The following is a 13,833-nucleotide window of genomic DNA, read 5'->3' as shown; positions in this document are numbered from 1 at the left end:
CACACGTAGCGCGTGAGATGCCTGGCATGCTCTAGGGAAGGATTTATGACATCACTGATGATGTCACAATGTCTATGACATCATCAATGGGTAGATTTATGACATCACTGATGATGTCACTGATGTTGCATCAGTGATTTTATGACATCACTGATGATGTCACAATGTCTATGACATCATCAATGGGTATGATTTATGACATCACTGATGATGTCACTGATGTTGCATCAGTGATATTATGACATCACTGATGATGTCACAATGTCTATGACATCAGTGATTTTATATGACATTGCTGAGTACAGTCAGTCCTGTCCACAACACTGAGACAACCAAGCCTCTCAGATCCTCTGGACTGGAGAGACCTGGAGGACTTCCATCAGAGCCCCAGGCAGTTCCTTTGCAATGGCGACAACGCTGGCCCCTGCTGACCATCTATGGAGCACCAGCAGAGACAAGGCGGTCAAGCTGAGGATGGAGGGTTCAGGCCCAGGGTCCAATACTCCCATGACAATCCATCAGATGTTCCTGGAGACAGTTGAGCGCTATGGGGATCATCCAGCCTTGGCTTCCAAGCAGGATGGGCAGTGGGTCACTGTGACCTGGAGGCAATACTATGAGCAGTGCAGAGCAGCTGCCAAGAGTTTCCTCACGTTGGGGCTGGAGCGTTACCATGGTGTTGGTATTCTGGGATTCAACTCTCCTGAATGGTTCATCGCAGACATTGGCTGCATCCTTGCTGGGGGCCTGGTAGCCGGCATCTACATCACCAACTCCTCTGAGGCATGTCAGTATGTGGCTGCCAACTCTGAAGCCAATGTCCTGGTTGTGGAGAACCACAAACAGCTCATCAAAATCCTACAGGTTAAAGATCAGCTACCTCATCTGAAAGCCATCATCCAATATAAAGACGAGCTGCAGCTGAAGTTACCAAATCTCTACACATGGGCCGAGTTCATGAAGCTGGGAGAGGAAGTGCCTGACGAGCAGCTGGATGCTGTGATTGGCAGTCTTCGGGCTAATGAGTGCTGCACCCTCATCTACACCTCTGGAACCACCGGCACCCCTAAAGCAGTCATGTTGAGCCATGACAATCTCACCTGGACAGCCAATATGTCAGGTGTCATGACAGAATTGAGCTACGGTGAGGAGGAGATCATCAGTTACCTGCCGCTCAGCCACGTGGCCGCCCAGGTCAACGACATGTGGATCTCCATGAGGTTTGCGGCGACCACCTACTTTGCTGAGCCAGATGCCCTCAGGGGTTCCTTGGGGACAACTTTGAAAGAAGTGCGGCCAACTGCTTTCCTGGGGGTTCCACGCGTCTGGGAAAAGATGCAGGAGAAGATGAAAGCTATAGGGGCCAAGGCATCTCCAATGAGGAAGAAAGTGGCAGGCTGGGCTAAGTCCATCGGACTGCAGTACAACTACAGTGCCATGAACCAGGAGCATGCTGTGCCCTGGGGCTTCATGCTGTCTAACTATCTGGTCTTCAAGAGGGCTCGTGCTGCACTGGGCTTAGACCGCTGCAAGACTTGCTACACAGGCGCAGCCCCCATCACCAAGGACACTCTGGAGTACTTCATGAGCCTGAACATACCTCTGATGGAGCTTTACGGCATGAGTGAAAGTTCCGCCCCACACACCATCTCCACGTGCAACAGCTATCGCATCACAAGCTGTGGAAAGGTGATGCCAGGCAGCAAGACAAAGCTGGACAATCCAGACAAGGACGGAAACGGAGAGATCTGTTTATGGGGACGACACGTCTTCATGGGCTACCTGAACATGCCTGAGAAAACAGAAGAGGCTCTGGACCAAGAGGGCTGGCTGCACTCTGGGGATCTGGGGAAACACGACCAGAACAACTTCCTGTACATCACAGGAAGGATCAAGGAGATAATCATCACGGCCGGTGGAGAGAACATCCCGCCGGTTCCCATTGAGGATGCAGTGAAGGCCGAGACAGCCATCATCAGCAACGCCATGCTGGTCGGAGACAAGCTCAAGTTCCTCTCCATACTGCTCACTCTCAAATGTGTTGTGGATGACAACGGCGAGCCCACGGATGAGCTGAGCCCCGAGGCCGTGGCCTTCTGCCAACAGAATGGCATCGCAGCAACCAAGGTCTCCGAGATAATAGCCAATAAGGAGTCAGCAATCTACAAAGCCATTCAGGAAGGCATGGAGCGTGTCAACGCCAGAGCGACTTCGAACGCCCAGAAGATCCAAAAGTGGGTCATCCTGGAGCGGGATTTCTCAATATCTGGAGGAGAACTGGTACCCACCATGAAACTGAGGAGGCCTTTTGTTGTGAAGATGTACCAGGAGAAAATAAATCAGATGTATGAAGTGGAAAACCAGTAGAATGTACTATACTGAATGTACAGAAGGATTGTACAAGGATTGTACAAGAACGAGCCCAATTCCTTGTATGTGTTTGCATACTTGGCCAATAAAGGTGATTCTGATTCTGATTCTGAACTAGGGTCATGAGAAACTGGGGCCCAGTGTATGAACATTGTGTCCATCCTCATATTCAGAAATGTATAAACTATTTAGTGCTGATTTTCACCTGAAAGTCAAAAGATTTATAATTGAGGCACCTGATCAGGCAAAAGTAAAAATTACGATAAACTAACGATTATTTTTTAGAAATATATTGAACCTAAATAAAAACTTAATACCCGTGAGGACATTCTTCATTGTGATTATGGGTGCTAAGGTGATGCAACGGTGGACACTAACTTATCGCCATCTCATACAAGGATGCTTGCTTTTCTTGTGGCTTTTGTTGTGTCTGCAGGGAGACGTTCTGCTACAGTGCCCCCACAGTATTGAGTAAGCATCTGGAATGAGTCATAGCCCCTCTAATGGAAATCCATTTAGCTGGGTCTGAAGTATCAGCCTGCGCAGGGAGGCATGTCCACATGGTGAAGTGAACCCTGGGTCTGAAGTATCAGCCTGCGCAGGGAGGCGGCATGTCCACATGGTGAAGTGAACCGCTGGCTATCTCTCAGCACAGGGAGGACAAGCCGGCAACACCCAAGGTGAACAAGACCTCCCGAGAAGATGAAAAAGACCAAGTCAAGCTGTGTTATGAGTACGACCCCGCCCCCTTTTTTCTTTTTAAAATTCAAAATGACATCCGCCATTTATAAAAAGAGATTGGTAGTAGTAGCACAAAATGAAAATGGCTACTGGATTTTAAAGCTGTTGAATGATGGAATTCAGGGAATGACTCTTTCAATGGGAAAGTTGTAGCCTACGACAACATTTTTGGAAATGAACCTTCACATCTGCATCACAGATAGCAGGATAGTAACACCCACAAACGTACAAAAAACTACAAGTAGAACATTTATTCTCAGGCGGGTGTTCCAATGTCTTTGCTGAAAGAGTTAACGGATCAGAAGGAAAGAGCTATGAAGGCATCAGCATACGGAGCAAAATGCAGATGGATGCGGTATGTACATCAATATGTACATACTGAAGTATGTACATTAATATGTACATACTTCAAGCCAGGGAGAGATTGGATTTGGGGGCTGGCTGTTTAGTGTAATGTATGCATAGTGTAATGTATGCATTCTGCCTCTTGATGGTGACGTTGCTGCATCCTGAAAGGCAAACTGGGAAAACATTTGAGATTTGAAGTAACTTGAAAAACACCAACTGTGAAGGTCAGTCTCTCAATGGTGCTGCAAGCAATTCCGCTCCCCTAAAATGATTGGGTTCCTCATAGAGGTCTTCACGGGTCCAAAATGCCAGACCCAGAGCTTAATGGACCCAGGGAATTTGTTCCCGGACCCCATTGGACCTGTCTATTACTGTATTAGAAAGCTCCGGACCCGGAACCACTTCTTTTGAAGACTCAATGGAGTTTGGGGTTCTCCGAAGACCTCTAGTTACTCATAATGAAATGAGAATAGCTTCTCTTCCAAAGTAATGAAGGTTAAATAAATTGTTTAGCCTTAATTCACTTTAAGAGAAAATGCTATTTTTTGTACTGATAGTCATGTATTTCTCTGCATGAATGTCTTTTGACTGGATTTCACTGACCATGGAACTTATTCAGTGCACAATATAAAAACAAGTAAAACACCAAAATTGGAATGACAGGGTTTTTGTGCGGCAGCAGTGTTGCATGTTACTTTAATATCCCATTTTCTCTAACAGTGGTTGTAGTGTGCATTGAGACATTCCCTGCCAAGGACAACCCCCCTAAAAAAAACGGCTTTCCTTATAGGTCACAAAGACAGTGTCCTTGTGTCGAGGACAAATAAGTGAATTATGGTCAGGTGAATTTTCAATATGACCCAAACGGTCCAACGATATGCAACCCATCACACTGAATAAATTTAGTTTACAATGTGGATTGATGCATGAAGAGACCCCCCACCCCCGAAGGCCCGCTGCATCTACCCAGAAAAACCTCCACCCAAAATATTCCAAAGATAAACACAGAGCTCCACATAAACCATATTTTATTCAGTAGCCTTTCAGAGTGCTCTCCCCGGAAAGATGATAATATCCTGTATTGTCATTCACCACCCACAGAAGATCAGGAAATATCCCACCTTCTTCATCCACTGGTTCCCTTCTCTTGCTTAGCTAGTTTTATGTCACATGTCAGGAGTAGCCTAATCAGCTGTCCCTCCCCCCCCACAACAGCAGGGATTGCTGTTGTGGGAAAACCTCATAACTCCAATTTCTTGTTTTCCAGTACATTGCTGAAAAGTTGGAGATGCGAGGTTCTGATCCAACAGCAGCAACATATGAACTCTATTCCATAGACAGCAGAGGGGTTCATGGCTTTATTGTGACTGTTTGGGTGGAGATGACGACACCTGGCTCATTGCTGGTCCAGATGCTCTGCTGCAGAGAGTCATTCAGTCACACTGAGACTGGTTCTGCAAGCCTCGAGTCGTCTGCCCCGTCTCTCAAAGCCAGACGCCATTACTGCAGCTTTGTGCCTGTGTTCTGTAACAAGGCTCACAGACCACTCACTATATTATATTATATATATATATACTCACTATATTAGGCCATGTTTCCCCTTGGGGATCAATGAAGTCATTCTGATTCTGATTCTCTATTCATATCAGGAAGCACCTGCTGTCTGTAAAGACATCTGGTTTTGCCCTCGTTGTCAGCCTGTCCCAGTGTTCAAAGCTTTCTCTTTAGGATACTGACCATTATTACATTTATTGGGTTTAAATAAAATAACAATTTGTCTAGTTACTAACAGTGATCAGATGATACTGTATAGTATACAGTATACTATATACAGTATCATCTGTATAGTTAGTGTATAGGTTATTTCTTGCTGGATTACATGTATGAAGTGTGAGGAAACCTATCTGACTGTAATACTGGACATCATTTTACACATCTTGAAATAGTGTTTGATAGATAATAACACTAGTCATACTATACTGGTGTAGCCTGTTCCCAGCACTACTCTGGCTCTTCTGAATCTTACATGATCATTCTAACTGTCCCAAAATCATGACTCTCAGTATTGAACTTAATTCATTGGATTCTTGTAATGCTGGTGATTTTAGGTATTAGCCTACAGCTTTATTCTACAGTAATACTGGTGATTTTAGGTATTAGCTTACAGCTTTATTCTACAGTAATGCTTGTAAGTTGCTCTGGTCGCTGAATGCATTTAAGTCAAATTGGATGCCTTTAATCATCATCATCATCCTACATAAAATTACCAAAGTGGACTCTGTCTGTGTTTTTGGTCACGTTCTTGGTCCCACATTGTGAGATTTGTGATGATTTTGGTCAGTAATGATGTCACTGCTGATGTCACAATGTCTATGACATCATCAGTGATGTTACTCGCGCACTCGATGTCATCAGTGATGGTCACTCGAGCAATTGTGAAGTCACTGATGATGTCATAGACATTGTGACATCATCACTACTTTTCTCTCACTACTGATCACTCACTGACATCATCAGTGATGCGGAGTTGAGCAGCTGTGCGCTGAGTGATGTCACTCGAGCACTCCATGATGTGATCAGTGATGGTCACTCGAGCAATTGTGATGTCATCAGTGATGCGAAGTTGAACAATTGTGAGCTGCGCATGCCAATAGGGCGGGCGAGCCTAGGAATTGGGCGTGCAAGATTTCTAGTTTAATTAAGTGCATAATTTTTAGGAGGGGTGAAACCAGTGGGAATCAAAGTCTTTACTCTAATATAGTTTGTGCCATGGCCCCCTTGGGCTACACAGGACCACTCGCAATACTGCCAGTAAATTGGAATAAATTGTCAGTTTCATTTCATACTGAATGAGTGTTGGAAGTAGTACAAAAACAAGTGAAAGCAAACAGATGAAGTACTGATGAGTGATTCAGTAAGTTACATTACTCACAACTAAGATCTAAGATCAGTTATATAGAAGCATTGAATTTGTGAAGCATTTGCTACTCTTTCAAAACCGACAGATGTGTGTGTCTCCATGGCAACATTGGTTTTGTGACAGTAGGTTGTTCAGCTTACAGCTCTTGAGGGTAAGAGCCTATATGCATAATAACAGTAAAATAGACATGATACAGACTACAACAAATACCACATATGACTCGACAGCTTACTAGCAGGCAACGCCTTTAAAAACAAGACTATGTCCAGATCTGTAATCAGTGCAAAATTACTCCACAGCACACAACATATTCCTGCTAGGTTTAAAATCCCCCCTTCTTTTATCTGTAAAAAGCACAACAGTTTCATTTTTAATTTGCTAGAAAGGCAATGACATTTTATTATTGTGCTGAAGCTGCACATTTACAGCATTATTTTAAAACACCCTTGGAGGCAGTTGGTGGTGGAAATTGCCCGCAGGTGTGCGTACATATAAAATGGTAATGAGGACAGACGGACACAGAGCGCTGTTTGGCTGCTGTGCTATGAAAGAGCAATCGACTGATTGAGCTGTCACAGTCACAGACGCAGTAATAAAACTAAACAGGCCAATTACTGTAGACCGGGAACACTAGGTTGCAGGGGGGGAGGGGGCATGCAGTACTGTATGTCCTCCACTACAATATACTCTGATGGGAGGCCACCAGACAAAGCAAATGTAGTAAAGACTCAGTTACTAATAGCAACATGTCCAGATAAGCATAGCCACATCGACAGTATACACAGAGTAGATATATGTATCACCTTATATTTCTATTTCTTTCTTTTATCTAAGTGGCTATGTCCAAGCATATTGAACTCTTTGAGTTCTTGAAGCCTGTTTAGAAATTAACCATCATGTTATTCAGATTTAGTGGAGACCCCCCCCCCCCAAACAAAAACCAGAAACCAAAACCGACAGGGAAAAAAAGAGATTTGGATGAACCATGTCTTGTTGGAAACAAAATACTGCATTGCCATCTAGTGTGCAACTAACTGAATTACATCAGCTATGGGATGCCATTGCAAATATGAATGTATGAGCACCATAGCTGTATAACTATGTACTGCATACATTTTAATATTCCTGGATAATAATGATGATTATACAATTAAGACTTAAACAAATAAGAAAAACAAATGTCTCGTTAGGATGTGAAAATTGCATACCAGATATTTCAGGGCGTCGTCCTGATCAAAGCGATGTAGCAGAGACTTTGGTCTGCTAATAAATCCCACAGCATAGAGAGGAACTAACTAACTAACTAGAGGAGGAGACTTTTCCATGAAGTAAAATAAAAAGATATTGGTAAAGAATAAGTTAACTGTCAATGATGCCACCTATCAAAAAACAGATAGTGTGATGAGGTTTATTACAAGTCAGGTCAATAACAAAAAAGGACAATTAGGACAATTGCAGAGCTGCTTTGAAACTGTACATTTAAGGGTGGTAAGTGGAGCAGTAATGAGACGTCCTCACGTGTCTAAAAGCTTCACATCCACATAATGACTGGCCAGCAGGATGACCAAAGCTCCTCTGAGGGCTTCTCCTGCCCTCTCCTCCCTAACCCCCCCCCCCCCCCCCCCCCTTCCCGGGGTCCCTTAGAGGCGTGGCTTCAGAGTCCTGGGCCTCCAGCAAATATGAGCTCCAGGGCAGCCTGGATGTCCCCATCTGTGGCCTGCAGCGCCCTCAGCATCAGCTCCTCATCCTGGATCCCCATGTCCCTGAGCTGCTGCATCTGGGACTGCCAGCGGCCCTGAAATAAACACGCAGTCAGAACCGCTGCTGGCCATTTGGGTGCCCTAAGCGTCATTGCTACGTGGTTCCCCCCTCCTCCCAAGAAAATCACACAAATGCAATTTTTTCCCCTTTACGGCATAAATATAGAGCGTCCGGGTAGTGTAACGGTAGATTCCCTGCCTACCAACACGAGGGTCGCAGGTTCGCACCCCGTGTTACCTCAGGCTTGGTCGGGTGTCCATACAGGCACGATTGGCCGGAGGCTGAGCAAGTCAGCAAGGCAAATGGCCATGCTATAGTTAACAAGAACATCTCTTTTTCATTTTTTATGATGTACATTTTTAGATCACAAACTTTCATGCATAAAACTTTTGATCACATCTTTTGTAGCCTACGTTTTTGTATGTTTGTTTAATTTAATTGTATCTTATTATTTGACTGTGAGCTATGAATTTAAGACTACCGTAATTTAAAAGTGAGTTACATTACATCCTTGTATTTATTCTATTAATTTGTGGTGTAGGGTTATATGGGGGCCTCACCTGTAGAGCAGACATGTTGGCAGGTATGTATTAGAGACGAGGTCATAAGCCTCACCTGTAGAGCAGACATGTTGGTGGCCTGCAGAGCCTGCTGGAGTGCCTGGCTGAAGAGATCATTACTGACTGGGGTGCCTGCTGGCATGGGGGCCACTCCGGTGGAAGGGTCCGCCTAAGAGAGAGACGAGTACATAAGGACTGAGAAAGAATCCAGCAAAGACAAAAATAGTGTGTGTGTGTGTGTGTGTGTTTCAGCGTAGTCTGCAATAATCCATCGCTACACTGTGAGGTAGATATATATTATGATATATGGACAAAATCAATTTTTTTTTAACCAAATACCATGATATCGATATTGTAACAATATTGAATGAATGAATGAATGAATAAAGTTTATTTCGCGCCACATCACAAAAAACAAACATGCAAAACAAAACAAACATACGATGCTGGCCGAAAAGGTTAGGGCTGAAGCTACAAGCTTGTAAATGCCCTAACCCAGTTCATCTTATAAATTACAAACTTTCCATATGGTCTAAAAAACAAAAAAACAAAAAAACAAAAAAATTAACAAAAACAGCAAGCAATTTCTTTTTTTTTTAAAGCATTTGATCTATACGTCATATATACATTTTTAGCATTTTTAGCATTTGAACTATACATCATCGAAAGACAGTTAACCATCAGTTCTATATTTCTCCAGTATAAAGTGTTTCAACTTTCTCTTAAAATGAACAATATTTTTTACTTTCTTTTGTGTGATATTGTTACAAGTTTCTTGTCTGCTTCTTGTGGATCCAGGAGGAACGGGCCGGCCGTAGACGAGCGATTGGACGGGCATCAGAGAAGCTCGAGCGACCTGCTAACAAGTACGCTGAGACACACGCTCACCTTACTCGCTCCCAAATCCCCTTTTCTTCTCTAATGTTCATGCTGGATAAGGCCGTCAGAAGCCCTTAGATGGTGAGATCATCTTCTGATCATTATAATATGCCTATATAAGATTGTATCTGCCGTGCCTGTGACATGTGACTAGTCTCATATCATGATATGGTTATAATAACCATAATACTCATTGGCCAGCGCTAAAAAGCTTTTCAAATGTGTGAGAATGTTGTCTGCGTGCCCTCACCTGACTGGCGGTGGTGGGGGTGACAGCACTGGAGTCGGGGGTGCTGGCCAGGGCCAGGGCGGTGGCCAGCTCGCTCTGCGTTATCGGCCGAGGGCCGGTGGCTCCACTGTGGCTCAGAGACACGGGACGCACTCCTGCTGAGGCCCCTCCTCTGCTGGACGGGCCTGCTTGGCCCCCCTATCGCACACGTGGAGAAGCACCAGAATTCAGCAATGGCATTTAGCTTCATCAAGTTTCAGTGCACATAATATATATATTATAATATATATAATAATATATAATATATATAATAATATATATTATAATATATAATATATATTATAATACATAATGCCTGATGTGGAGATGCGAGCAGATTAACTCACGGACTGGAAGTCTTCCTCATCATCAGACATGCCCTCGAACATGAATCCCCCTGCAGGAAGAGGAGGATAATACGCTTTTTCTTTCCACAGCTCTTTTAGAATCACAGTTAACAAGTGTGTAAAAATACATCCAAGCCACTGAGGTAAAGCCTTCAAATGCCAGATGTCAATTAAAACAGGATTATAGAAGATATAAAACAGACAAGAAGCACAAGTTTATATCAAAGCTCGTCTGGAAAACTAGTTTTGCATAAACACATTAAATATGGATGCCAGCCTAAGCGGAACAAGTGTTCCATCCCAAAGCCTGATTTCCCGGATGGCAGCGGCATTACAGTTAATCTTAGTGACACAAAATTAAAGTTATAATCCGGAGGATTTCAGTTTTCTCGTCCCTGACAACACCTATGGCCATGAGCAGTAATTGCAGGCAGGCCCGTAGCCAGGGTTTTGGAGATACCGAGGTCATTTTAGCGCGGCGTGGGGGCCCCAGGGGGGGCTGTGCCCCCCCGGATAGAAAAATGTGTCCATTTTAAAGTAAAATGCTTCAATCTGGTGCACTTTGAGAGCAAAATGAAGAGGCTAGATCTATAAAAAACTACAGACATCATGTTAGATTAATATCCTCTTTACTGTGCTGTTGCTTTAAAATGATACAAAAAATAAATGTCTCCCCATATAATATAATTTATATTCTGCATACAGGTCACATGGCAGAATACTGCTCAATTAAATACAATGGCCCATCTACACAAACATCACTTACAGGGGAGTTACTTACCCATTCACTTCAATAGAACTGTCCCCAAAGTCTAGCCCCAATCTAGCCTCAATGCAAAATATGAATGTTGTGAGTTATCTCTCTTCCTTCTATAGCACACAGAGAGGAAGCAAATTGTTGCATTTCCGATCAGCCGCATTAAATCATCAATGACAGATGAATAGATCTGGAAACCAGGGCTATTAAAAAAAAAAAAAAAAAAAAAAAAATTGGTGTGGAAAATACCGAGGTCATGACCTCGGTGTCCTCAATGGTAGCTACGGGCCTGATTGCAGGTGAGATCCAAACAGTGTCGCATAATGTAACGTGAAGTTTTTTTCCCTTTCCTTAATGCATTCAAGTTGGCCAGTGGGGGCAGTAATGCAACACTTGGATGCCAACCGCTCAAGAGAATACAGCTCAAAAGAAGAAGTTGGTCAGCAGTGCGTTATTATGGATCCCACTGGAGATCGCTATGACACGTGGGCGGCTGGACGCAGTGTGTGTGTGTGTGTGTGGGGGGGGGAGATTTGAGCTGTCAAACGGGAACAAAAGGCTCCCTTCTGACCTGGCCAATCCCTGTGCTTGACTGCTGCGTAGGCGGGCGCAGGGTGTGTTCTGCCCAAATCTCCAGTGGGATCATAATAAAGCGGAAACAACAGCAACTTGTTACTACTCTGCCTGCCCTCTCTGACGGGTGCTGGGTGATGGGAAACATGCCAAGAACTGTGCGCTGCTTGTGGTATCTTTTTCTTTTTTTAGTTTGGGTGCGGGGAAAGTGTCGCCACAGACATAAGTTCATAAATGTTGCAATACAGAGAGATGCAAGAGCTTTCATCAATGGGCCATATCCCCATTGTGTTAACTCAGCTGTTATCACTTTAACTAACCACCACTATAGTAGTGCCTTGCCACGAGCACAAGTGTCTGTATCCTTATTGTATGTATGCTTAATTTTTAAAGGGCAGACACAACTACAATAACATGCCCATTGCATTTGATCAAAACATGAAGCTACTGTCAGCTTCACTTCAATGCCTCTATGTGGCGCCGTGGCGGCGGTCAGCAGCACATGTGGCAGCTTGTGAGGGACCCTCAGGATCTTCTCTGAGCCATCTCGCTCACCTGGCATATCGCTGTAGGAGCTGGAGGAGACGTTGCGGGAGGAGCTGGTGCTGGACTGAGCGGGCATACTGCCGGCCACAGAGTGCAGGACCAGGATGATGGCATTGACCAGTGCTGGGTGGGAGCTGATCAGTCTATGAGGTGGACAGAGCAGAAACATCTAGATCTGAGAGTTGATGCAACATGACAACTACAGTGTAGACAGATACACATGGTACAGCCAACTCAGTAATGCTGCTACCAGTCTTTCTTTATGTCGGTTAGCATTATAACATTGTTAATTCATACCATCCTGCAGTCTGCTGATAAGCGAGAGAGCTTAAAGCCCTAACATGTAGGAATCTACTTAGCAGCAGCAACAGCGGCCTCTGCTGCCACAAGTGGTCATTACAGATGCTAATGAATGCTACACTTCCCTGTTTGTACGTACAGATATTAAGCTTATTATATCGTTTCTGCTTGCACTCTCTAATTTGCTAACCTCTGTGGAGTGTTTATAACCGATTCGCTGGAGAGAGAGAAAAAAGCTATAAATATCCTAAAATGTTGTGGTGACTTGTTTTCTTGAAACAAGTTGATAATCATGCCACTAATCATGCTAGCAAGCGATAATCACATTTCACTTCCTATATGTTCTTCACAATAAAAGCAGCGCCCATTAGTTTGCCAGCAGAAAGCTTTTAATATGAAGGAGCTGTAGCAGGAGTTACATTCAGGTAACTTTCATGCTCCGGTTAGGAGCCTCAAAGTTACATGGTGCAGTAAAAAACGTTCAGGATGCAGAGTGGGAATGATAGAGGCGCCATTCTCCCTATTAGAAGTCAGTGTACCCTCAAAATGAGTTAACAGCTTTATATTAAGGTAAAAAAAATTTTTGGCCAACATGGCCAATATAATATAACTCTAACCAAAATACAAAAAGTATGTTTACACTTGGGCGGACAATGTAAAAACATGTGAGTAAGGTGAGAAGCGAGTGTGTACATCACTAGCAGGATTCTCCTCTCTGTGTACGTTTGTACTCTGCTCATTTATTATCAGGGTTTTCCATAAGCACCAGCTGTCAGCCCGATGGCCGGACATTAAATCATTTCCAGCCGACTACTTCCTTCCTGTCACAATAACCGCAATATTGCAACACTGTGCTAAAGACAAGATAGAGAGCAACCACCACAACCGTGCTGCGTTCAGGTCGCACCCCCCCTGACTCCGCCCCTCCCCTCCCCGGCTGGCTGGCTGGCTGCTATCTTCACCCAGCTGGACATTGTATGCACTAATGGAAAACCCATCAGAGCCAATAAGCATCAAGGTGAAGCCACACTCACACGTCCAGCATGTTCGGATCCGTGAACTGCACAAAGAGATCTTTGTCTTGGAGAACTCCTGCACAAATATGAACAGCATTATTAGAATAAATACTTGCATAGTAAAAAGGAAAACCACATTAAAGAGATGTATCAAGCAAAGCAAGATCCATCAAGTCTCACCTAATGCTACTGGGTCTGACCTGAGCCCCGGTGTAGCAACAATGATCTGATCCAGAGACTCCTTATTTGTCAGCATTTTATATACCTAGGTGGGAGAAGCTGTTTTAGTAGTAGGACCAGTAGTACATGTAGTAGTAGTAGTAGTAGTAGTAGTAGTAGTAGTACAACAGTAGCAGTAGTAATAATAGTGTTTCATTGATGTGAAGATCTGAAACACCACAAATGACACATTAATCAGAATATCACACTAGAGGGAGAATGATTTCC

At 43.9% G+C, this 13,833-nt stretch overlaps 1 protein-coding gene and 1 pseudogene across 4 annotated transcripts in view; one reads left to right on the top strand and one right to left on the bottom strand.

Annotated features, from left to right (window-relative positions):
* Positions 1–405: 405 nt before the first annotated feature.
* On the top strand, positions 406–2,367 carry LOC310791634 (long-chain-fatty-acid--CoA ligase ACSBG2 pseudogene; annotated as a pseudogene). Its single transcript has one exon. The product of its transcript is annotated as a long-chain-fatty-acid--CoA ligase ACSBG2 pseudogene (transcript).
* Positions 2,368–8,015: 5,648 nt separating this feature from the next.
* The window catches only part of ubl7b (ubiquitin-like 7b (bone marrow stromal cell-derived)), a 7,222-nt gene continuing 1,404 nt past the window's right edge, over positions 8,016–13,833 (bottom strand). For 2 of the 3 annotated variants that reach the window (XM_083652697.1, XM_083652698.1), the window contains 7 exons: positions 13,567–13,651; positions 13,405–13,462; positions 12,080–12,213; positions 10,195–10,244; positions 9,830–10,006; positions 8,756–8,869; positions 8,016–8,174 (listed from right to left, as the gene is read on the bottom strand). In XM_083652697.1, the coding sequence (XP_083508823.1) occupies positions 8,034–8,174; positions 8,756–8,869; positions 9,830–10,006; positions 10,195–10,244; positions 12,080–12,213; positions 13,405–13,462; positions 13,567–13,651 (759 nt within the window). In that variant the 3' untranslated portion in view covers positions 8,016–8,033. Of the gene's footprint in view, positions 8,175–8,700; positions 8,870–9,829; positions 10,007–10,194; positions 10,245–12,079; positions 12,214–13,404; positions 13,463–13,566; positions 13,652–13,833 lie in introns of all 3 variants that reach the window. The other variant, XM_083652699.1, reaches the window with a different exon arrangement.

This window comes from Poromitra crassiceps (assembly GCF_964638095.1).
Source record: "Poromitra crassiceps genome assembly, chromosome: 16".
Taxonomy (NCBI): domain Eukaryota; kingdom Metazoa; phylum Chordata; class Actinopteri; order Beryciformes; family Melamphaidae; genus Poromitra; species Poromitra crassiceps.
Note: the sequence above shows the minus strand (reverse complement) of the source record. Positions and strands in the feature narration are given on the sequence as shown.